At 36.2% G+C, this 27,233-nt stretch overlaps 1 protein-coding gene across 1 annotated transcript; it reads right to left on the bottom strand.

Moving 5' to 3' along the window:
• Positions 1–22,330: 22,330 nt before the first annotated feature.
• LOC144550097 (gamma-interferon-responsive lysosomal thiol protein-like) lies at positions 22,331–25,334 on the bottom strand. The gene is made up of 5 exons (XM_078298519.1): positions 24,906–25,334; positions 24,058–24,123; positions 23,739–23,879; positions 23,086–23,178; positions 22,331–22,612 (listed from the first exon to the last, which is right to left on the bottom strand). Exons 1-5 carry the CDS (start codon positions 25,155–25,157, stop codon positions 22,466–22,468), a joined length of 699 nt encoding a protein of 232 aa, XP_078154645.1. The 5' UTR covers positions 25,158–25,334; the 3' UTR covers positions 22,331–22,465.
• Between the last annotated feature and the right edge of the window lie 1,899 nt (positions 25,335–27,233).

Raw genomic sequence — 27,233 nt, 5'->3', positions numbered from 1 at the left:
AGGCCCAGGATCCATCCGAATAACAAATGACAGGATGTATTACTAGAATAATCGTTTTTTGCATGCCCAGCACCAATTTGTTGCATGGTAGAGACGGCTCATGCAAAAGCAATGGCGTTTGTTGACTTTTTAAACTTGTTGTATGCGAATTCCCATGTAACAGGTATCGCATGCAATTGTGTTAAGTGCAACCATGCAACTGTGTGATCTTCAGCCATGCAAATAAGTTTTGAAGGTCATATATTATAATTAATTCGAGGTCCATGCAACAACTCAACTCCATGTCCATGCAACTACTTAAAAACTTAGTAGATATTATATTTAATTAAAGGTCCATGCAATAACTCAATCCCCTTGCCATGCAACTACTTAACCACTTAGTAGATATTATATTTTATTAAAGGTCCATGCAACTACTTAATCCCATGGTCATGCAACTACTTAACCCCATGTTTATATTATATTTTATTGAAGGTCTATGTAAATAGTCCAGTATCAGTCGCATGTAAATAGTCTCGACTGCAAGTTCAAAACAATTACATGGGATTAGCCATGCAATAGTTTATTTACTGGGGACAGATTCATTTCTATTTATTATATATCTCATTTTCAATGCAGCTTTTAATTAAAATTCACAACAGCACGAATAATAGCAGTATATAAAAATTTCATACTTTGATAACTTAAAATTCTTACATTTAGAACAAACCTTCCAAAATAATGGAGGAATAAAAATAATTCTACAAAAGATGTGTCAACACACATACAACTTTTGATTCACCAATATTAAAACTCTTGATCGGAAGCATCAAGGGCCTAGAAACCAAATTCATCCTCACCTTGGTCGTCCAACTCTTCGTCACTTTCCTCAATTTGGTTGACCTATTCCTCATCCTCACCTTGCGACATCGTATCGTCTACTAGCTCGAACTCACATTCTTGAGGGGCCATACCATTCCAATCAAATTCTTGAACCATTTCTGCAATTAGTAATGTAGTAGGGACCATGAAAAAGGGCTCTATGCAAATTTTAGAAATATCACAATGAAAAAGGGTTAATGGAGGATTAGCATGTGTTTAACCTGATATCGGATTGTACCAGCACAATACCATACAATAATAATAGCTTGGATTTCTCCTGTACAAGGTTTTGGATGCTTGCATTAAGCATTCAAATTCTTGCCAAGAGATATAGTATATACATATATAGTCACCTTCACAATTATATGGCTATTACACCAATCACAACGAGACAGAGGACTTGCTAACCTGTGCTTTAAGATCGGCTGGTGTCTCGGCTCCAACATTAATAGGACTTTGCACAGTCTAGTCAAGTACAATTAGACAGAGGACTTACTGTAAAGTACTGTAGTAGGGACCATTTCTCCGAGTAGTAATTATTACATTTCAGACACAGCTGAAGAAATTACACATAGATAAGAAATGGCACAGGGGATTGGTACAATCTTGGTACATGGTACCAGTGGAAGTGGTGTAGTACAGTCAGACTAGTATTGTGGTGGCTTGTTGAAAATGTGTGCTTGATCCTAAATGTAAAGCTGTAGTTTTTGATCTTCTTTTTCTATAAATGTGTAGAATTAATAATGGTAATTTTTGCTTGTTTTTGATTGAGTCAAAATTTGGTATATATTTTTTTTCCTTGTACTTGGAACTGAGCCAAAGATATATAGAATAAAAGGGACTCAACTCAATTCAAGCGCCTTTCTTGATTGTTTTGGTTACCATGAGGTGGTCGGTAAGATTAAAAAACCATACTATTTGCAAAAGTAAATCAAATTTTGACAGTTTTGGTTTGAGCATCTCATCGAACACCTGTAATGCATTAATTTATTTCACAAAATCAACTCAAAACTTCAAGCCTTTCGAGATTTTATGAATTTGAATTTAATAATTACAAAAGAAAGGGGTAAAGAGGGGTTACTGATTTAGGTAGATACAAAGTCTGATATATCTGTTTAGAAAAACCCACCATCAATTACCTACAAAATATGAAACCATTTTATTATCTTCACTTAAAAATTAACCAACCAAATACTAGCTTAAGCTTGCTGGGTCCATGGGGCAAGATGCATGTAGAAGCCAATAATGATTCAACAGGGCATTTCAGCAAACACCTCGTGAGCGTAGGGGAAGCGTAACCAAATTAACAACATGGATCCCAATAATGACAACCAATTTTGACAGCTAATTGCAATAATTAATCTTCATTAGTAGATTAAATGACGCGACAACAACTTTATCATATGCTAATATTTTTTGTTAAATAAAATTCAATCTAAATAAACTAATTATTTTGCTAAATATGTTGTTTCCCTCTCTGTCAAAATAGCTTTTGCGCACAGAATAAATAAACTTACCATGATCAAGGAATGCAGCAAGACGACATTTTTGTTTAGGAGGAGGCGAAGAAGGAGGCCGGTGAGCATGAACGCTGGTGCTTTTACGAAAGAGATGAAGGAAATGTGGAGGGAAGTTCTCAAAAATTTAGGAGGGAGTCAAAAATTAGTTTGCCAAAATGTGGAGGGAAATGTGTATAATTCAACCCAACATTGGTCGCCGAATTCAAGGTAGAAAATTGGTTTGGCAGCAATCAAAATATGTGGAGGAAAATTGCCAAAAAAGAAAGAAAGAAGGGAGATCAAAATTAGGAGAAAGTCTGAGAAGGGAGTCTACTGGTGAATTTGTATTCTCTGAGATATCTCTAGGGGTGTACAAAAATACTGCTGACCCACCTGACCCGTCCGACCCAACCTGTATTTTACCGGGTTGAGATGTTACTGGGTCGGGTACGGGTTGGATTTTGACAAACCCGTTACTCTGGGTCGGGTCATAAATTTGCTCTTAATAACCCGTTTATATCCGGACCCGGTCTCAAATCTACGTTTATACATTTTTACCACATTTTTATTTTTGATTCAAAAGGCCCGTAGGTTTGCACTAACTCATTCATACAATCTTCAAAGCTATCTACATCCATACCTATTCCATCCATTCACCCTACCCAAATTTGCTAGTGAATGTGCCTTAATCAAATCCTCATGCTCCCTGTTGCAGTATACAACCCTGAATTTAGATTGTGACTCAATCATATAAGCTTGCCAAATTTCTAGAAAAGACCTCCAGTCAGAGATATTCGGGAGCCTTGCGTTGATGGATAGAACCATTTCCCTTGAATCTGACAAGACCAGCTCTTCACCATTTGCCAATTCTTGTAAATTTTTGAAACCTTCTAGAATGGCTTGAGCCTCTGCCTGAGCCGGACTGTGTGCCTGGACAGCCTTTGACACCCACTTGACCATATCACCATTCTTCAATAAGCACATTCCTATGCCTGCACGGCCCCCTTCATCCCAGGAACCATCAACAAAGCATGTGAAGTTGCATACCTGATTAGAGAGTATGGAGCCATCAGCCTGTACCAGCAGCACTCCGGGTCGATTTTGTCGGGCAGCGTTATTTCTATTTTATTTATGTTTGTCACTTTTATTTGTACTTTAATAAAAAATAGTAAAAAGGTATATAATATATTTTCGATTAAAATTATAACTCGTTTAACCCGTCTAACCCGCATAACCCGTAATAACCCGTATAAAAAATAGATGGGTTGGGTTGGGTTATGGGTGGGTCAAGTAAAGAATTTTTTTAACCCGGTGTAATCGGGTTGGATTCAAATTTTAATAAAATATCATCAACCCGCTCGTTGTACACCCCTAGATATCTCATATGTTGCGTGACTTTTTGCAAACTCTCAACCATTCAAATACGTTATGTACGAATCTAAGAGCTCAAATATTACTAGCCCCTATGCCATCTTAAATGGAAACCAGACACGTCGGTCACTCAAAATATGAGATATCTCAGAGGAAACACAGTAGTCTGCTATCAAGCGGTTCTAGTGAATGGACACAAAAGGTTACAGTGAAAATAGCCTATGAAATGGAGAATCCATTGATAATATGCACACTTCATCACAAATCAGACGGCTCATATTTACAGCCCTGATCTGATTCTAAACACATGTACAGAATTAAATATGAAAAAAATCTAAAAAAAAGAACTAGTTTTTAACATCTTATATTTACAAATCATAACAAATATTGACAATTTTATAGAATTTCATTATTTTTAGCCTCTTCAAACTGAGCCAAAGATTGCAGACCGTTGATTTCTGCATGAGCATTCAACGGTTGATCTACAATAAAATGACGCCTAATTTCTTTTAAAATGATCAAGTTAGTACCAGGAACCTTAATAACAAAAAAAAAAAGAGTTCCAACAATTATAAGCTTCGATCCAATGTGTAATATTTATAGCCCTACGATTTTGCTATATTCGATCGTTTGGATGGATGTGTAAGTGAAAGTCAAATCAGATCAAACTCACCAACAATGAAGTTAGTGGAACACTCTTTAATTTTAATGGTTCCGATCGACCAATGGACGACATTTATCGTTATTCCTTCGTTAACTCACCTAGCAAGAGTTGATGTTCCATGGTCATATATGTTTGACATAAGTCATTGATACAACATGATGTACAACTATACAATTTAATTTGTCAAAATTATTTAACAATGCAATAAAAATGTTCTAGGATTATATTTTTAGTATAAATTTGATCAATATCATTTTAAATTATTGTCATTTAAACAAATTAATGTTGGATTAGTTTATTAATTGCTTAAATTTCACTAATCTGTCTACAATATAATTAAAAGATTATGGGAATGATAATAAAAACTATAATTTTACAGAATAAAAAAAAATTTAAAATTATAATTTTTACTATCATGAATTATACAGACTTGAAATCAATCCTATCACATGTTTTGTAAATTTTCATGCCGTCCGATTAGTGAAAAACGGTCTTGATTTATTCATCATGAATAGCTGTGGGTGGGAGTCCCTATACTTTGAGGTAACATAATATTTATGTTTAGATCTGGCGATAGGTAATGCATAGATTCTTTGATAGTGGTGCGTGAAGATGATTACACAGTTCGATCTAAACACACATATTACGTTACCTTAGAGTATATGAAAACCCTTTCTATCTTTTGATCTGTGGGTAGCGTTTTTTTTTTACTCATCACTCCAAAATCTCTCCTCTATGTGCTCTATCTCCACTCCCTAACCAAATGCGATCTCAAAATCCTAAAATTTTCACTTCCCTCCTAAAATTTCACAAGTTATCATCTCCTGCTCCCTCTTTATCCAGATTTTTTTTTCATCTCTCACTCTCCTCTTCCTTACTAAACCCTAGCCACTACTTTCCCTTAGGCTTTAACCCCCCCTCCTCTCAGCCGCACCCTTACTCCTCTGCCTAGCCGCCCTCTACTCCACCCAGCCGCACCCAAAGAGAGGTAGCTCAGATCTAGGGTTTTCGCCTCTTTTCCAAGTTTTCTGCCTCTCTCGCCTCTGAACAAGGGTGATCTATCAAGGTATATCCAATTTGAATGTTTTACAGTCCATGATATTTTTTTTGAATTATTCTTTTTAATTGCGTGTAGTTGTGGGGAACTTAATTCCTGACTTGTTGCTTCAGATTATCTGGTTTTAGTAACATTTTTGAGTAAGAAGAAATAATTTCAAGTTCGCTGATGGCATAATTTTTCAAGGTTGTGAGACTGGAAACAAAAGGCAATAGTCATTTGGTTCTGTTTTTTTAATTAAAATCATAAGTAGAATATGCTTTCTTGTGTTGTATGATTGTGTGAAATCATTTATTTTGGACAGAAACTTGAAAATTGATTGTGTAATTTGACTCATTTTTCATGGATTAGATAGAAGAAATCGTGTGGTTGATGTGAATGATCTTATTGAGGAAATATAACTTAAGTATTTTGGCCAAATTAGGTACAGTAATGCACAAAACTAGAAAAAAATTGTTGTGTAGGGGTCAATATTGGTGAGCATGTCCATATACTATATTGGATTGTCAGAGAAAGATCGTGTATAACATTAGTTCGTTTTGACTCATGTTTGTTGTTCCTTAATTTCCTTTTGCTAAACTTCACTTTTAATTTTGATTGAAGGCTAAAAAGGGAGCTGAGAAAAAGAACGTGCCTTTGATGGATGGTCAGAAGCCACAAGGCTTAATTACCAACATATAAATACGCGAACAATTCAGAGAAGTATATCAAAGATGATCACAAGGGTGAGAGAAGATCTCCGGCATCGATCACTTATTGTGTTTTTCAAAATCAATTTGTTGATGTGTCATGATTGCGAATGGAGATTTCCAACGCATTCTTTGTCTTGTCAAAACTAACGTCAATAGAAAGTAGAAGATCATGATCAAGGGTATAAGTCGCAAATTCGCCAACATTGTGTGCAAGAAGGCTGATATCTACATGACCAAGAGGTACTTGTAGTTCATTGTATCATTTATTGTAGTTATTTTTCTCTGAACTTTGTTTTAGGTTTCCTGTTTGGAAGTTAGAGGTTTGATCCCTTGGCTGATCTCGATTAGTTTAATTTGATGGTGTGTCTTATAGTTAATTAACACTCTCATTCTTCCATAGATCAGAGTATAATTTGATTGGCAAATAATGAGTTAAATTTGAATTTTATTTTATGAATTTGGCCTTACGGCTGTTCCCAACTGTTATGGTTAAGATTGATTCTAATTTACATGTATGCTTTTGTAGATGATTGTCCATACGAGGACTTAAAGTTAAACAGAATATACCTACATACATGAGAACTTAATATCTGCATGTATGTACTTGTATAGATTGAGAAGTTTGTCAATGATGCAACTTCAAAGGTATAATTGGTGGTAAGTTTAATTTCCTATATTATTATTTTTTCTGTTATTTTTTCTCATAGTATTTGAAATGAGCTGAATAATTTCAGCATTCGTGTTGCATGTTAGTTTTAATATTTTACTTTGTAATTTCTTACATAAAATGGAAATTCTTTTCATGCAGAGAGAACTTCATGACTGGCCTTTGTGTTGTCTTTGATTGGGAATCTTGGGATGGCAACATTTTGATTGTAAGTACTTGAATTTTCAAATCAGGGCAAAACTGTGTTCATAATCCTGTAAAATTATTTTTTTGTAAAAAAACAGCCTTTTTTTTTATCTTTGACTAATTATGGCTTTAGATAATATGCCCTTATAGTAACTATGTGCTATATTTCTCTCCTGTAAAGCAATAGATTGTTGATTTAGCTCAGTCACGAAATGAGAGTGTGGTCAACTCATTCCCTTATTCCAACAATTGCTTGTACAAAGTTAGAAATAATAATAAGTTATTTAAAGGCTTCAACTGCATAAATAATTTTTATAACAATAACATGTTCTAATATAATAATTTGATATACATAGGATGTTGCTGGTTCTATACAACCAAATCAGGGGCCTTTTCAAGCATTGCTGAGTTCTTAGAATATGCAAGAAATTGCCGGACATGATGTCGCAATGTTCGATTGGTTGGCCAATCAACCTTCAACATGAAGCAGGGAGGTCTAGTGTGGTTGGCAATATTAAAGGTGAAGTATTTTGGTAATATTTTGGGTATATTTTGCAAACTCAGTGGGGATTTATTTTATTTTGTTAATGCTTGAAAGGTGGGTATATTTTGGTTATATATAGAAGTTATTTTTCTTATCTTCTTATCTTGATAATTGTTTGAAAGGTGTTGTTTTACTGCCTTTATAATGTTGGAAAAATATATGATGACTATAGTCTTTTGGTTATATATTGAAGTTAATTACTCTTCTTATCTTGTTAGTTGTTTTCTATGTATGTATTCTTCTGTGTGTTTTATGTAAATTTTGTTGAATAGTAATTTGGGAATTGGTAAACAGTACTGGGTTGGTACCAGATTGGTACAGAGGAGGATTGTAAAATTGGATTATGTTTTCTTGCCTCCAAGTAGCTAATTTTAGACGTCGAATTTTCCATGTAAATATTGGTAAAGTATGTGCACGCAAAAAGTGCAAATCAATCATATCCGTGCAAATAGTCATCCATCTAATAACTATATATTCTTCCCATGTTATAACAAAATCATCTCCCATGCAAATAAACATATGGGGCCTACGTTAACTAACCTTGCAAATAATCAAGTAGGTCCCACGTTATCTATCCTTGCATATAGTCTAGTGGGTCCCGTGTTCCTTGCCTTGCAAATACTATGGTGGGACCCACGTCCGCTCCCTGCAAATAGTATGATGGGACCCGCACTCTATTTCCTTGCATATACTCCAAACTTGGTCAACTCTCGAAGTAGTTGCATGGCTAGTTATTGCATGACAAGTCTCATATAATAGACTTTTTACATGGCTGCCCTTGTAAATACTGACTATTTGTGGGAAGGCATTTGCATGGTTGCACTTGCATGCATAAGGCCATGCAAAAAGCCATTTCGGGGCTTGTTGCATGCCAAAGGCCATGCAACAAGTCATTTTCGTTGTCATGCAATAAACGATTATTCTAGTAGTGATGCAATTCAGTTAAATCATTCTGAGAGGAACTTCCTGCTTGGGGAGTGAAAGCTTTACCTTTTGAAGAGGCCACTGTGATCTCTGTGTTAACTTGCGTGACAAAAGAGTAAAACCCCTGAAAAGATGACTGCTTGCCTTGAAAAACCAAGTTATTTCTACTCCGCCAGCCCAGATAGTCAGACCCACCTCCTGTCACAAAGACTCTGGGGCCATCTCCATTAGATTAATTAGGGCACTGTGGATAGTTGGACCAAAATGATCCGATCTAATTGCAAGTCTCCCCCCAAGCCAGACTGATCTGGAAAACAGGCATAGCATCGCTAGATGGATGACATTTTCCTCTTCTTGACCACATATCTGATAAATAGGGTCTCCCATCCTCAATCTAGAACACATCACCTTCCCTAACGAAATTGCACTATGAGCCAATTTCCACAAGAAAACTCGCAATCTGGGAGGCATTTGACCTGCATGCCAAATATGCTTCCATAGCTTTGTTAGCCTCTGGTCATTTACCTCCAGCCCCTTACTTGATTGGCGACTCAATTTTGTCTACAAGGATGCATATGCCTTTTTGACTGAGTAAAGGCCATTTGAGGTGAGTAAGAAAATTAACCTGTCAGCTCCCCGTCCCATAGCTAGTGGCCTTATGTTGGAGATAATCGCCATTGTAGAGGCATATCCAAACCTTCATGCAATCAAATCCACTCGCCATTGTCCTGTCTCCTCATCCATTAGAGAGTTCACTGTTGCAACCTTATCTTGCTGCGATTGAGGTGTGTGAGATAGTGCTAGAGGGAACCATGGTTCTGCAAAAATTCTGCAAGTAAACCCATCTCCTAACTGCCATGAAACCATAGTTTGGAGATGCTCTCTCAAAGCTAATAAATCCCTCCAAAACACAGTGCATCTGGACCCCTTTTGTTGTGCCAAAGTTGACATCTGGGTAAGTACTTTACTCTAAGTTGTTGAGCCCATAAAGCCTTTGACTGTTGGGGTTCACGCGGTGCTAACCGGAACCCGTTTAGGCTTAAGGTGCGGAATGACCGTAGTACAATAATTTCTACAGCCAACTTAAGCTCATGATTAAACGGGGTATGTCAGGAAACTTTCCAAGGTGGTCCACCTTCAGTATTCCTTTGGCATCAAAATCCAATTTAATCCTTTTACAGATCTACTCCATGATTGATTTCTAAAACTTGAATCTACTTACCAATTAAATAGATTAATATAGCATATTTATACCTTGTTTCCAAATCACAGTTGGAATGCAGACTGAGCGAGTAGAGCCTCACCAGAGAAGGAATCGACTCGGAGTATCACACGTGTGATACCTCTATCGGTTATCCACCAGGACTAACCGGAGAGCGGTTTATTTCTTCTGCCAGAAATACCGTAAACCGCGGAATTCTGCAAAAACACTATTCATGGGGAAAAGACAAAAACCCGTAAACACGAATTTTCGGTTGCTCAGTTTCATCAATATACAAAACTGACATACCGCTAAATTCGGTAAAACACTATTCATTAATCCCGTAAATATACTCCACAACAACCCGCAAGATTATACGTCAACTACGTATAACTTTCTTTTCTCAACCGAAACACTATTTGAGAGAGAAACCGAGAAAGAGAGAAAATACCGATTCGATTCTGCACGAAACGATACAAGTGAATTAGCTATTTTCTCTCTACCCCTCCACCCTTATTTATAGTGTTTAGGGTCGGTTGCAAAAGACCAAAATGCCCTCCAAGTTCGGCCTATTTACAAGGTATGCCATTGACACCTCATCCTTTTATCTGTGAAATGACCAAAATACCCCTTCCACACCCTTCCACACTCTTCTCCATGTTTCTACACATGCAAGGTGGCATAGGTGTGAAATGACCATTTTGCCCTTGTGGATAGGATTGATGACATGTCATCTGGATAGGATCAATGACATGTCATGCGGATAAGGACGAATATGAAAAGACCCGAATGCCCTCGGCCCGAACACAAATAATATTCGTATAATTATTCTGAACAATTATATATATATTTTTCTTGTGGTTTGTTGTTTCGGTAATTTATACAACGTGTCCTGCACATTTATAAATTAACCGGTTAACTTTTATACAACGTGTCACACACGTTTATAAATTAACCAATGTTTTTGCTTGTTATTTTTACATAACATTTATAATTTAATTATAACACGTATAATTAATTATAACCATCTTACTATTGATCATAACCAATTTATAATCAATCACAATAAGATTCTCCGATTAACTCCTATATGGTGTGACCCAATAGGATCTGTGTTATGTTGGTAAATAGAATTAAAACTGTTTTAACTTCTATAATCATGGGTGGCATCTGGCAACACATCATGACCATCCAATTACACAGATGATGCTGTACTGTACAATATCACGATCCAGTAAACAATTTACTTGTGTCTGTTCTTCTGTCTCATAGCTATCAGATCAGTTTCAAGGTAGATGTGTGTCATCCTTGCTAACTGAATCTTTTCTTGATCTTGAGCAGATTATCAAATATAATTACTCTTGTAATTATACCGCTAGCAGATAATCTAACTCTACCAAGGGGCCCAGTGATGCTATAGCTCGTATAGAGATACGAGGGACAAATAGTATTCTTGGTAAACTATCACTTCCTCAGCTAAGCTATACATATGGAAAAGCTACCGTTATGACTGCTTTTTACGGACAGCGGTGGATAACAATCACACATACATATTTCTCAGTGGGAACGATAAATACCTCATACTGTAGAACGTGACACTGAATGAAAACATAAATGACACGAACACAATTCTATTTAATGTTTCATTCGGGGTCTATCAAATACCATGTTCCTAGAACATGTATCTATGTGATTAAAATGACATCTCGTGTCAGGTGGTTTGTAAAACTTAACCATCTTTTAATCCACATACTAACCTTATCGCGGTAATTAGTGTTCCTGCTAATTACCTTAGTCAGTGACTTTTTAAGAGTATATATCATCTATATTATGGAGTTTCACAATTTCAGTCATGAACTCGAAATGATCAATAAATTCAATAATACTCAAGGCGACAAAATGATATATAAATAAACATTCAATTCATGAACAAAGCTTTATGATAATTTATCGTATTATTGACTTCTAGATTATTACAAACTAACATTGACCCCATTGCCATTTTCCATAGCATTTTCATCAACATTGCCTTGTTTATAATGTATAAATCATGCAGACCAAGGCCCCCTAATCCAATTGGAGCATAGATCTTCTTCCATGCCAATAAAGCCATGTATCTCTGCTTATCAACCTTACCCAGAAAAACTTCCTGATCAAAGCGTTTAACTTGTTGATGACTTTTGCTGGGATCAATATAGTAGCCATGAAGTAGATTGGGACGGCTTGTAGAACAGATTTGATCAAAACAATTATCCCCGCTTCTGATTAAATCTTACTCTTCCAAGAGTTTAGTCTAGAGGAAACCGCCTCTATCAGAAAATCAAAGGCTTGAGCCGTCGTTTCGATTGGGGCCCTTAGGTAAATTCGGGTTTGAATAAGAAGAGGATTTAAAAGAGTGCAACACCTCTCTAATTAAAATCATATTTTCAGATATTTCTCTACCCGGGATAAAAGCAGATTGGGAGCTAGAAATGTTGGTCCCAAAGGCACCCAGAGGGGGGGGGGGTGAATAGGTCTTTTTATATTTTTTTATCTAAGTTATAATATTATAGCGTGTCTATAAGTTATTCTTGGCGGAAACTAGAATAACTTTGTCCTAAACTAAATGTAAAGTAAATAAAGTAAATAGTAGAGTTTAGAGACACTTGACACGAGAGTTGTTTACGGAGTTCGGCACTAACGCCTGTCTCTGGGGCTCATGACCTTCTAGATGTCGCACCTTTCTTTACCCAATGAGAAAGGAGTACAAGGTGGAACCGGTGAGCCCTTACAATTATTCTGGGAAGTCACACGGCCCTAACAACACAATCTAAATCGCAAGGACTTCAAGGATTGCAAGGTGAGCACAAAGCTTGAAGTAGTAAATGATTCGATCACGCATGATCACTCTAGGAGTTGGTTGATTGATTGAATAAGCTTGAGATTGATTGTGTATATTGAAGTTGGAGTGCACAAGCAACAACGGCTTTCTCTAGATCTGTAAATACAAAATATTGAAGTTTGAGGCAGCTAGAGTGATACTCCAAACCTTGGTATAACTTCTATTTATAGAGAGCTGATAAAAAGGAAGTAAGTGGTGCTAACCGTTATAACGGTACAGGGGACCGTCACAACGGTAGGTCAATCCGAGTGGTTTGGAGTATAACGGTGGTTACTGTTGATCACGGTAGATGACCGTGACAACGGTTCCCACCACGAAAATCCTCTGGAAGAGTTAGCGTTCGGTGACTCTAAAACTATTTTAAGCGTCATAGGATTTGTACAGGATTTATTTATTCCGTTGTCACGGTCCAGTCACGGTCACTGGACCGTGACAACGGTAGGCCTCACTTAGGTCAATCTCAAGCTTATTTTACTAATCTTACATATACGTTATCCTTAATCTTGAGTTAATGCTTTAGCTATCCAGTGTTTTGTGCCTTCATGACCACATCCATGATGTTGTATTGCAGTGTATTAATTCATCGTTGATGTGTAATTACTAGTCCTTCACTTGTCATGAACCTGCACAGATACTCAAGAGGAAAGCTGTAAAAATGCAATTATGTATGTTTTGTAAATCTAGTCAAACAGATAAGTCGAGGGCTCCCAAAAGCCAACAAGAGACACAATCCGCAATATAGGGTTTTAATCGTGTGGTTAGGATCTTGGATATGACTTTGTAGATCACGTTGCACACGAATATGGGGCGATAGTCTCCAACTTGACAGGGGTCTCTGACCTTGGGGATTAAGATAAGATTAGACTCGGGAATGTTTGAGGGCATTACCCCAATAACAAAAAACCGGCGCACTTCTTCAGAAACTAGAGGCTCAAATACATCCCAGTACTGTTACAATATATGGGCATTGAAACCGTCAGGCCCAGTTGCCTTATGCGGTCCAAGAGACGTAGCAACCTTGTGAATTTTCAGATTTGATGGAATTAACTCGAAACAGGGCCCAATAAAGTTCAGAATTTTTGGAAAAATCTCCAACAAAGCTGCACTATATACCGAACCGATATGGGCTGTCGGGCCTTTTATGTAGATGCCTTTGAAGTGGGAGACAAAAATGCGTCTGATTTCTCCTTCAGATGTAGCCCACCCTGTACCCAATACGAATAAAGACCCGATTTGATTCCTTCTTCTTCTAGTCACCATAGAGGCATGAAAAAAGGAGGTGTTACGATCTCCCATCACCACCCACTTAATCCTGGATCTCTGGTGCCAATACGATTCTCTCATCAAAAGACACCTTTCATGCTCCAATTGCAATCTATCTTCTTCCTTTCTAGAGATCAAATTCGGCGACCTTGCATTTAATTCTGCCATTTGGTCCTCTACTTCCTTGAGCATTTGGTTTAGTGATTTGCACTTCTTCACCCAAGCTTGCGACTCTGATCTGAATTGGGAGTGCATGTTTTCCCATGAAGAGCTAGTTTTCTGCACCACCTTCTCACAAACTGATCAGTTTTCTGCACCACCTTCTCACCAATTCTCACAATGAAATGGTGCTTTGGGATTCTTTTTAAAGGGGGTTGGCCTTAATAAGATTGGGAGATGGTCGCTGTTGAAAAGCGGAAGGTGATAGATAGTCGAGTTGGGGTAGTGTATAGTCCAATTTAGGTTCCCAAGAGCTCTGTCTAGTCTTTGGCTGATGTTCATGCTCCCCTGTTTCTTATTTGACCATGTATATGCGGGTCCCCTATGTTCCAAGTCAATTAGACCCGATTCGTTAACCCAATTGCGGAAAGCCTTGTTACTGAATTTAAAAATTGGAGACCCACCCCACTTTTTATCCATGGAAGCAATGGAATTGAAATCCCCGATTACCAAAATCGACAAATTCTCTTCCTCAATAATCTCGTCAATTTGTTCCCAAATTCTTGGATTGGAGGTTCTAGCCGGGTCCCCATAGATTAAGATAATGATCCAATTTGATTGGGGACCTTTTCCCTTAACCTTAGCTGCAATCAAATTGGAGTTCTTCAAAATTTGATTAACATCATAAGCATCATCCCAAAGTAACCATAACCCCCCCCCCCTCTTATTTGCCTTGTGAGGGAACTATAATTGAGTTCTTAAGCACCAACTCTTGAATTCTCTGAGTAGCCTTTCTAACACCACATCTTGATTCAGAAATAAAAGAAAACTTCGCATCCATACATTGGAGGTAACGGTTGAGTATAGAAACTGTTGAGCCCCCGCTGTCTCGACAATTCTAAGCCAAAATATTCAAAATTCCCTTGTCAGTGGTACCTGCCCCCACTGACTTCGGATTTTTGAGAGATTCTTAAGAGGATGAAGAGGGTGCCTGCGTTGTTTCCCCCTCTAAAACATCGGCAGAGTAGTTTAAATGCACCAGAGAAGAAGAAATAGAGTAATATAGGCCATACTGCCTAAGGTCCGGATTAGGGGATGGTTGTGGAGGAGCAGTTTGGTCAAAATGTCTTTTCAACCTGGGTCTAGGCTATGCTATTTGGGCTATTGGTATTAAGGTGGCATTTGTTATCCAGGGCCCTCTGGTTGGGGAGAGGAGTTGGTGGCCCGAAAATTTGGCTTCATTTTCTGGATTCTGTATTATAGTAGAGAGCCTGGTATGATCTGGACAAGAGGGTAATTCATGGCCCAGGTGCCCGCAGAATACGCATATGCGATTGACCTTTTCAAACACACAGTGGGCAGCCACCTCCCCAAGGACTGGATGAGTCACTTTGACTTTGTCTTTCAGAGTTTTAAGAAGGTCAACACTCACCTTGATCTTATAGAATCTCTTACCCCCTACGAACCCTTCCACCGGCCTTGAGACTAGAGTACCAACTTCATTCTCCAATAGGAGAAGACCATCTTCAGAGAAAGCATTAATGGGGACATTAAAAAATTGCACCCATAGTTGAACTCGCTTGAAATCGGTTGAATGGAGATCCTCATGGGACTTGACTGTTTTAAAAGCAACTAAGTCCCCTTTAAAAGTCCAGGGGCTTTTATGCAAAGCTCTTAGTAAATCAGACTGGTCAGAAAACTCAAACATGAAGGTATTTTTGGCCACTGAGCGAACTTTTATATTAGGATAAGCATCCCAAGCTTTCATCATGGCCATTTGCAGTTGGGACTCGATAGTTGTGCGATCAGAGATGACATAAGAGAGGAGGCAGAGGGACCAATCGGTGCTAGTGGTTGCTCCCACTGGAACCCGAATGGTTGGGCCTTGCTTGTCCTCTGTATGCAGACCAATGAAACGTTGTATTAGGGCTTCATCCTCTTTGATAAGGCCCACTATTTGAGAGAATGGGGAGGGGAGAATGGGTAGGGTGTTGTTTTGATTAAAGGGAGGAGAGATTAGAGAGATGGTTTTAGGGTAACGGGTTTGGGAAGAGAGTAATTTAAGAGGAGAGGATTTAGAGAGATTAGAGGTAAACGGAGCTAAGATGGAATTGGAATTGGCATTAGGTAGGAGAGATGTTTGTTTTGTATTTGCAAAGAGAGGGGGCACGTGATCTGAGCCTAGGCGTACCATAAAAGACAGAAGGTTCCCATAATTGTTTTGTAGTGGGGGAGAGGTTGTATTTTCGCTTGACTAGAATGAAAAGGGACAAAAAGAGATTCAGTTTTTTTTGGAGTCACCATTTGAATTAAGGGGACACGTGTAGCCTCTTGGTAGGTTAGGGGTGATTTGGGAAATTCAGCTACTATGGATATTCGTTATCCTTGTCGCGTAGTTCTGTAGGGAGGCTAACATCCTGAGCTGGCCAGTCATGCGTACCCCCACCAGGTTTGAACGAATTTGTCCTGCTCCTGGCTCACTTAAGAGATTAGTGGACCAATTCTGTCGCCCCCCTGAGGAGGTGGCCAGAGCGCCCTTGTGCGCATGATCATCGGCAGGCACTTGAATGTTTAAAATTCTTCTTCGCCATGTTGGAATGTAAAGGTGTCCAAACTGAGTCGAACCAGTTTGTAGGCCTTGCTGATGGTTCTCCTCCTCATTGTCATCTAAGTCTAGAGGGAGTGGGGGTAGAGATGAGGGGAAATCCAAGTGCATGTCTAATCTCCCCTCCATCAGAACTTGACAGTTTGTCGACTTGCCTTGATGTCCAACCACCAGCTGGAAGGGAATAAGGCCAGGGTCAGGGGTGTCCAGCCATAATCTGATAGTGGTGGAATCATCACCGGAGATGCAGTCTCGATGCATGCTCCTTACAAAACCCAAACCCGTCACTGCTTGCCTGATATAGAAAGGGTGCCAAAATTGAATTGGGAAATCCAGATAATACGAACTGTATGAAGGGGGGTAGTGGATCCAACCCGTTAAGGGCTTGCCATGGTTGGGGAATCAAGCTGTGATGCTCCCAATAGTGCGAATCTAGGTGAAGCTCATCCTGATACATGCCTAGATGGATGTAAATGAGGAAGCCCTTGGGAACTAGGCGCACTCTCCAAGATGCCCGACGGCCTCCATATCGTTCCACCAGAATTCTCTTAAGTTGAATTCGATTTAGGCTTGGTACCTGAACAGTGGAGTAGAGTAGAACTGTGGAGTCTAGGTCTTGCACCAATCTCTCATGACCCTCCATTAGGGACAAGAAGCAGTATTTCGTGAGAGACTGGTTTGGGATCGGAAAGTCGATCTCCATTGTGGGTTTAGGGAATTGGGAAGGTTGATCACCAAGCTGAGAGAGAAAGGGGTGATATTACGGTACAGTGTGGCAAAATGAGAGGGGGTGGCAGGGAGAAGAGAAAGAGGGAGTGGCTGAGCAAAGGGGGAGTGGGGGATGGCTGGGAGAGAAAGGGCTATGATATTTGCTTCTATTTCAGCATAAAGAAATTTACTATTTATTTTTGTTAAAAGTAATAATGTCATATATAAACATTCAAGGTATATTTGATTACAAAATAATAATAGCTCAAATAGTCAAATCAAGAATTGCTATTGTTTGTCTTATTAGAATAGTAAAATCTCAAAACTCTTAGAAATAACTTTTTCTAATAAGACATAACATTTGAATTCACTATTCTAGCTATTCTAACCTAACCAAACACCGAATAAGCTATTCCGAATAGCTTAACTCCAAAAATAATCTATTCTCAATCCAACCAAACATACCCTAAAAAAAAAAAAAATAGTCAACAGAGCATTTGTGGTTCAGGAATTATAAAACTATTATTTTGAAAATCAATAGCTAAATATTTTTATTTATTTTGTGATTTACATATTTTGTAAAAAATATTTTATTTAGGTATATATGATCCGTAATGAAACTCAATTGATAAATCCAACAAAAATTTATAATATCATAACACAAGAAGAATATCTTTTAGAAATTTCAAAAATACGTCTACAAAATATCTTTTAAATTTGTGACTCGCTCCATAATAACTTAATCATTATTAGTCTGAGTTGTTAACGAGCCAACTCTTTACAGACTTGGTTCAGATTAAACGAGTTTGAGCTGGATAAAGGTTAGGATTTACAACTTGTTTTTCTATTCAATATTAATCAAGGTTCTAAATAGCGATTATAGCGGCATAGCGGGGAGACCAAAAAAAAAAGCTATTGCGAATAGCGTAGCTATAGCGGAAGCTATCACACATAGCGATTTCCCTTTTCAAACTTTATATTCTATATTTCTACTAATTATCAACATAATCAATATTAGAGAATTGATGTAACAACTAAATGACAACTAATCTAAGTCTATACTTTTTATCAATTACGCAAATAAGAAGGAAAAAAAAAATCTAAAAAGTAACATTATTTAATAGTTTATACTTCATGTTATTACATATTATAATAGACAAAGAGCAATTAATTTTATAAGGTAAATGAAGTCAATATACATATTTAAACATTTTATAATTATAATAATAATCAAAATCAGCTTTCAATTGAAACGAACGATAATAATTTTACAAATGAATACTATAAAAAGAGTAATCAAAATGAAGAATTAGTATTTGAATATTTCTCGATATAGAACGATAGAATAAATCACAAATAAAAATAAAAGCATATAGTTTGGTTTAGTATACTTATCGTAGAAGACCATGTAGCATTAGAAATAAGAATAGAAGTATAGAAGTCCATATAAATTGCAAAAAAAAAAACCATGTAGCATAGCGGTAGCTATAGCGGGTCTCATCTAGCGGTAATAGCGGTCAGCTATTATAGCTATAGCGGTCGTAGCTGAATTAGCGCAATTTTATCTCATAGCTTAGCGTTTATGGTCCGGAAAAGCTATAGCGTAGCTATAGCGCCGCTATAGCTAGCTATTTAGAAGCCTGATATTAATTCATACATTTTTATCATTCTACGAATTGTGCTATGTTTGAAGCTTTGCTTGATGAGCTTGTTTCATTCTATTAATTATATTTGGAAATTAATATATGATGCTTTGTTTTATGAGCTTCATTATCTATTTTTTTTTTAAATTATACAATAGTAATTCCAATAAAGTTCAGGAAACTAAACAAGTCAGTTCGATTCTGCTTGTTGCTGGCTTGATCTGATTACAAGCTAAGATTTTAACTCAGTCCTTAATCTCGGAATGAGATATGTTACTCTCTAAATCCCTTCTATTTTCTACTTTCCTCTTTATCTCTCTCATCTCTCTGTCCTCTCTCCTTATGAAAAGAGAAATAAAGATAAAAGACTGCTGTTATTTTTCTTGAAATTGCAGCAGATTTAGATTCCTAGTTCATTTGACTGAATTTTTTTTATAAGCCATAATTAGAAAAAAGATTTTATGAAACCAACGTGATTTTTTTTTTTTACAAAAATCATAAGAATCAAAATGTCATTTTGGTTCCAGCCATTTTCACAAATTTCAAGAAAAACATTGAAAATTTGTAAAAATTCCTGGGACTGAATTGTCATTTCGGTTCAAAATAAAAAAAATTTCAGGACTGAAATGACATTTCAGTTCTTATGATTTTTGTAATAAAATAAAATAAATAATCATGTTGGTTTCACAAATTTTTTTTTTCTAATTATGGTTATAAAAAAAATTCCAATTGACTCGCTCAGTTGCAGACTTGCAGAGTTGCAGTGACAATCCGATCACATTTACTTCTCTTATTTTTTTGGCGAATGGTCAGCTCAAACAGTGTCATCACGGAATTCGCAGCCCCGTTTTCTAAAATATCAATGATTGTTATTATATTTCCGAAACAATAATTTTGAGACTAATTAAATATTTAACATAATAAAATTGCCAGTGCTAGGGCCTACAATGTTGCTTTATATTCTTTTTTTTCTTTCTGAAAAAGAAATTCATTTCTATTCTAGATTTGTACAAAATGTTTTGGTGCAGTGACAAAGGGAGGAATATATTCTCCCCTACTACTTGCTTTCTCTCTCTGTCTTTTCCACTGTCATCATAGATTCATACCCCATAGAATAACCCACACGAGAAGCCAAATATCCGCCTTACGCATATCTTTCTGTATCATAATATAACTTTAATCAAATCCGGCTGTCGGAGAAATTAATGTGAAGGTAAATTATATTGCAAGTTTAAAATATGTAAAGCCTAATATATATATAACCAGCTTATACACTATGTTGTAAGTTAATGAAAAATGTAAAGGTAAATATGTTGAGAAAAGTTATATAGGTGAAAATTAGGTGATTAAATGAGCCCAATTGAAAAAAATGTTAATCATGCTTTAAATAGTCAAGTGCTACCATACAAAAGGGGTAAAATTGAAAACAGAGAAACCAAAATAATTTGGCAGATTATTTGTCAAAGAAAGGGAGGGAAAATTGTTGGAATTGCACAGCCACAGGGCATTCCTTCCCTTGTTTTGGTCAGTAGAATTCTTGTAATAGGATTTATTATTTCAGATAGGGCATTATGTTTTATGGGGAGATTGAGTTGTAAGTTGCCTAAGGGCTTTTGAATATATATATATATATAGAGTTAGGCTGGGGTGCTATGGATAGCATAGTGGCCTCTATGCTACGGCTCAATATTTGAGTTTTCAAAATCCAAACGGTCGATCCGAACCGTTCATCTTATTCTCCATATTAATATCTGCTTGGAGACCAAATTTTATAATTTTCTGAATTTTTTTACTATTTATTAAGTATTTTACAAAATTGTTGATCCAACGGTGGCTGCACAAAACAGTAAAACCGTTGGATTAGCGATTTTCAAAGTGGCTTAATAAATAGTAAAAAAAATTCAGAAAATTATAAAATTTGGTCTCCAAGCAGATATTAATATGGAGAATAAGATGAACGGTTCGGATTGACCGTTTAGATTTTGAAAACTCGAATATTGAGCCGTAGCATAGAGGCCACTGTGCTATCCATAGCACCCCACCCTAACTTTATATATATATATATATATATATATAGAGTACGGCTAACGCGCTTCCTCTAGCATATGGGCCGAAATGCTTCTGGTGGAAAGTTGAAATTTCAAAATCCAAAAAGTCGATCTGAACCGTTCATCTTCTTCTCCATATTAATATCTGCTTGGAGACCAAATTTTACATTTTTCTGAAATTTTTTACTATTTATTAAGCCATTTGAAAATCGCTGATCCAACGGTAGCTTCTGATTTTTACTGTTTGGTAAGCCACCGTTGGATCAGTGATTTTCAAAATGGCTTAATAAATAGTAAAAAATTTCAGAAAAATGTAAAATTTGGTCTCCAAGCAGATATTAATATGGAGAAGAAGATGAACGGTTCAGATCGACTTTTTGGATTTTAAAATTTCAACTTTTCACCAGAAGCATTTCGGCCCATATGCTAGAGGAAGCGCGTTAGCCGTACTCTATATATATATATATATATATATATAGAGTTAGGCTGGGGTGCTATGGATAGCATAGTGGCCTCTATGCTACGGCTCAATATTTGAGTTTCCAAAATTCAAACGGTCGATCCGAACCGTTCATCTTATTCTCCATATTAATATCTGCTTGGAGACCAAATTTTATATTTTTCTGAATTTTTTTACTATTTATTAAGTATTTTACAAAATTGTTGATCCAACGGTGGCTGCACAAAACAGTAAAACCGTTGGATTAGCGATTTTCAAAGTGGCTTAATAAATAGTAAAAAAATTCAGAAAATTATAAAATTTGGTCTCCAAGCAGATATTAATATGGAGAATAAGATGAACGGTTCGGATCGACCGTTTGGATTTTGAAAACTCGAATATTGAGCCGTAGCATAGAGGCCACTATGCTATCCATAGCACCCCAGCCTAACTCTATATATATATATATATATATATATATATATAGGTGGGCTACGGTGAGTTGGGAAGTAAAACGCGTTTCTATTTCACGCCGTATTTTTATTTTGAAAGTCCAAACGACCGATCCGAACTGTTAGATATTTAATCCATATTGAAATGTGCTTGGAGACCAAATTTTACATTTTTTTGAATTTTTTTACTATTTATTAAGCATTTTTTTAAATTGTTGTTTTGCTGAGAACAGTAAAAAACAGTAAAATTTTCTGGACCATCAGATCAGCGACTTTCAAAATTGCTTAATAAATAGTAAACCAATTCCAAAAAATGTAAAATTTGGTCTCCAAGCACATTTCAATATGGAGAACAAGATGAACGGTTCGGATCGACGTTTTGAACTTAAAAATTGCAAAATATGAGCGTGAAGAAAAATAGTCGCTTTACTTTGCAACTCACCGTAGCCCACCTCTATATATATATAAAACAGAGAAGAAAGTGAAAACATTAATTGGGAACTCTCGTTTAAAGGTAGACAAATGTCCAAGATAATTTAGACAAATCTATAAGTTTAATTCTTTTTAATCTTCGTTAATCAATTAATGAAGGCTGCGTAGATCATCTTAAATTGTTGCCAGGTCGACACACCTTTTCTCCGTTGTTTGCTCTCGTCCCCTCAGAAATAGTTAATCGTTGCCCTTTACAAGCTTTAGGAACCACTCCGTTATAAGCTTTACAGATGTAATGTTCAAATTTCTCATAGTCCTGCATCACACAAAATAGAAGCAAGGGGAAATCGGCAAGAAACTTGGAGCTCAAACAAAACGAAAATGTATAGTAGCAGTTACATTGCAGGTCTGGTTTACAGTACCATAATGATAATGATATATCACCTAACTTATTTTGTTATATTTTATCTAGGAGCTAGGGAATTGCTGCCTATGACTATGATACATGTACAGCTAAGGCAGCTGTTACAACAACCTCCAAATTATAGTTTAAATTTTTTATAGGCCATTTTTTTATATATAATGAGAGAAGAACTTGTGAACACACAGTACTGAATTAGTAATATATACTCACTACCCACTATTACCTTATATGATAAAAAACCAGACAGGCCAATACTTGAGTTTTTGAATTCAAGAGCCAGATTGAAATCAACTACTGCCCTATACTGATAAACTACAAGTTTGTTATGAAAAATGAAATTAAAAACATAAAGTTTTATAAAGTACCTCGTAAAGAGGCTGCCCGTTGACGACAACCCAAGGCACAAACTGGCGAGCTGGCTGAAGGGAATTTGTTTCCTTCGCGTATTGTACCTCAAGCTACATGGTATCCACGATTTCGTTAGTCTCGCATAACAAAAGAGCAATAATGGACTTCTAGAATTTACTAAATTTAAAAAGCATATCCTAACTAGAGTGGAGTAGGTCCCATGAGCATCGGACATACTCTAGGTTAGAGCCATAGGCTCCAAGACCGTCCGATCCGCTTTAAACCGTGTGCTCCACTTTGATATTCATGCATGTCCACTTCAATTTTCATGCTCACGGATCATAAAGCGGATTGGACGATCTTGAAGCCCATCGAACCCAAAAATAGATCTGATGCCCATCCGATCTACTCCACTGTATGTCCTAATAGCAAGAAAAAAAAATATAATGATACTAATACCTAATCTTTCTGTTTCCCAGCGTATCAAATAACTCCTTTGATCTACCTAACCAAAGAAATTTTTTTTTTGGCGATTTAATTAACAAACTTGTCTAGTTCTAAAATTGCCATTGGAACAAAATAACTATTTGCCTCCCATAATACTAAAATATCTCGATTTTTTTTTAGCTTTTTGAAATCAATGTGCATTATACAAGTGAAATTAACATACCTGTTGGCCGTACCCACTGTTGTAGCAATTTACGATTGGTTCTGAACTTAAGCCGGTGGCTTGGAAGCATGATCGCCAACCATTCCCTTCCCGAGCTTGAACTGATTTCTCTACACATTGGATGAAAGGGAAGTGCTGTTGCTGTATTGGGAAATTTTGAAAAGCAATTATGGACTTAGTCCCATGTTTGTTTTGCATTTTTTACTTGTGTTACCTGGAAAGAACTTTGTCCAGTGTTAAATTAAAAAAAAAAAAAAGGGCAATTGTTTTATGCAACAAAGAGGAGCCACGAGTAAAAAAAAATAGTATGATAAGTTACCACATCAGGCCAGACTCTAATTGCACAAGCCTCTACGGCATTGAGAAGACATTCCCCTGTACCATGCTGCATTAGAAAAAAAAAATTGCAACTAAGAAAGTTCACTATATAGTTTTCTAGACATGTTATAAAAGGGATGGTAATCAACTATTCAAAATTGCATGACATATTTTCTTGTTAGCAAAACTGCCTTGGCAAAATTGAAAGCATAGCAGTTGGCAGGATTTGGTTCCTATTTTCCTTTCTTTTTGTGAACCACGAATTAGGTGCCAGTCAGTAGAAAAATCATACAAAATGTAAAACAAACTGTTTTTTATTTTTTATTTTTAAATTAAATAAGGCCTAGCCCTGTTTCATTAAACTGAAATTTAAGTTACCAAGCATGAGTCCGGCTAATACGTTTATATAAGAAATTCAACACTATATGCTTATAAGTCGCTTTTACGTTTTCAAAGTTCAAATAGTAGATCCGAACAGTTCAATATGACATCCATACTAAAATGTACTTGGAGACCAAATTTTACATATTTTCAAATTTTTTACTAATTTTTTAGGTAGGTAGAAAATCATTTTTTTAAGATCATCTTCTAAATCAATGGATTTTCAACCGAAATAAAAAAAAATAGTAAAAAATCTGTCTAATAAATTTCAGCAGGCAATTACATCAGTCTTGTTCTGGTATATAAAAAATGCGGTTCATAATCCCAATAATCTGAAAGGAACTCACCAATTTCCTTGTCTTATAATAAATTCGAACCCAGCAAAATATATATAAAAAGAAAAACATATTCTAGAGTTATTATCCTCAACAAATTAAGACTAAAAGAAAAATATTTTACTGATCTGACCTGACAAATAATAGATCCATCAGATGTGACCACTCCATTACCAAAAGGAACGAGGTTAAGATCCACGATTGAGATCAACCCATTTTGAAATATCTTGGCAAGATTATTGACTATAAAATCGGAGCAGTACGGACAGAGAGCCTCATAGTAGAGAGAAACAGAGACTTTATTACTGGCTGACACAGGGGACGGGGTGAAACAGAGGAGAAACATAAGTAAAATAGTTGAAAGAAGGGATGTAAAAGACGCCATTAAAAGTGAAGAGTGAGATCTGCAAATTCAGAGTTGGGGAGCGGGAAAGGGAGATACCAGTACCATGTGTACTTTATGTAGATAAGGTTTGAGACTGAGGAACTTAATTTCTCCATTTTTCTGAATAAAAGATTGTAGGCCAGACTGCCAGGCTGCCAACCCGGATGTGGACCAGTAAGCTTATACACAAATTGCATCTCTCATATACTGTTGTTTTTAGTATCATCATAATTCGGTCTTTAATATTATAACTAAGCCATTCCAATGTTATTTTGTTTTATAATATTTCCCGAAATGTTGCTCTTTTGCTTCCGCTTTACTTTTTGCATCTTCACTTTTCAGGAGTCCTATATACAAAGACAAAGTTCGCATGTTACTTTTGCCGAGTTAGATGCTTGAAACTCTTATCACGGCAGTTGTTTACTTTACAAAGCAAGAAAGAGTACCAAAAAGTCCTCAACCGGTTTCAGACCTCTCCTTTTGTAAATGAGCGCCTGATAGGTCTGAGTTCCTGATTGGCCATTGTGGTCATGTAAGTAATATTAAAAGATACATACAGGTCTGCAAACGAATCGAGCTAAATCAAACTTATTTCAATTTGATTTTGACTTTGAATAAGATTTGAATCGAACTGGTTTGATTTGTTTCAGAACGAACTTCAATTAATCGAACAAATTAATTGTAATTTTGTTCGAATCGAATTGAAGTTCATCAAATCACAAACTCGGTAGTTTATGAATTAGTTTTCTTCACGCGGAACAAAATTCACACTGATTAATTATGGGTCAATTCAAAATTCTCTTACCTTTTACACTGTTGGAATGATTGAAATAACAACATGAACCTAGTCAAATGAAACTTATTTTCATTGTTAATTTGTTATGCTGCTAAAATATTTTCCTATTATAAGTTATCATTATATTAACAATTTTGAACTCTGATATAAGTTTGGTTTCTGCATTATTAAAAATTGATGGTTGAAGCCATTAGTTGCATTATTTGAGATTCGAATATAAATAGTCCACGAACCAATTTCGAACGAACTATACTCAGTTTCAGTTTGAGTTAGAATAAGATTCGAATTGAACTGGTTTGATTTGTTTTAGAACGAACTAATTTCAAATCGAATTAATTACGAACTTTTTCCAAATCAAATTCAAATCAAATCACGAACTACAAACTTTTTGTGCAACCCTACATATATACCATAGATTCCCCTTCAGCTTGGAATCCGACTCTGCTGTTTTTCTTATAGAAAAGCAGGGTCCTGCTTTTTCGATTTCAACTATTCAAAATTTTTCATTCACATATCTCTATGAAGGAACTTTTTCATGCACAAATCTCAACAAATTTGAATGGCTGGGATTGAAAAAACAGGACCCTGCTTAATTTTCTATAAGAAAAGCAGAGAGTCTGTTCGCTCAGCTTGAGTTAAATCCAAACGGTCCGTTCAGATTCAAGGCCAATCCGACTCATGCTTGTAATGCACGAGGCTCCATTAAAATTTGCGCTAATATATAACAAATAAACCGGATTCAAACACAAACGGTGAGATACCTTAGGTAATATTAATTTGGTAACTGAGGCGATACAATGGATACGAACTTTAGCATTTCGTCTAATCTATTGACCCACCAAGGTGGGGGAATAAAATTAAAAAAAAAAGACTATATTAAAAATATTCAAATCCTATCCCTCTCCAAGGTGGGGGAATAAAATTTAAAAAATTGACTATATTAAAAATATTCAAATTCTATCCCTTTCCGTTAATATTTTATGATCTTCTCCAAAATGTTAACTCATATTAGTAAGCTATTCTGAACTCTGTTTTATATTTGAAGTAAATTTAAAGAAGTAAGATAGAAGTAAATTTAAAGAAGTAAGATAGAGTAATATTTTAGTTAATATGAAATAAATTACTCAAACCTTTTACTTGTGAATTCCACAATTTGAATAACACCTATCTTACAATTTTAACATCTATCTTATAATTTCCTCTCTTCTTCATTTTACTCCACCAAACTCCAACGAAACATGACTAAATATATCTATCTTAGGTTGAAGTAAGCAATTTAC

The sequence above is a fragment of the Carex rostrata genome, chromosome 2 (assembly GCF_964058835.1).
Source record: "Carex rostrata chromosome 2, lpCarRost1.2, whole genome shotgun sequence".
NCBI lineage: Eukaryota > Viridiplantae > Streptophyta > Magnoliopsida > Poales > Cyperaceae > Carex > Carex rostrata.
Note: the sequence above shows the minus strand (reverse complement) of the source record. Positions and strands in the feature narration are given on the sequence as shown.

Bases quoted from the DNA above. Each gene is read 5' to 3' on its own strand.
- LOC144550097 (XM_078298519.1), bottom strand. From the start codon at position 25,157: ATGGCGTCTTTTACATCCCTTCTTTCAACTATTTTACTTATGTTTCTC. The intron at 23,880-24,057 runs GTAACTTATCAT...TTCCCAATACAG, and splicing joins TTAGAGTCTGGCCTGATGTG to CAACAGCACTTCCCTTTCAT. The intron at 22,613-23,085 runs GTACTTTATAAA...TGTGTGATGCAG, and splicing joins ACGGGCAGCCTCTTTACGAG to GACTATGAGAAATTTGAACA.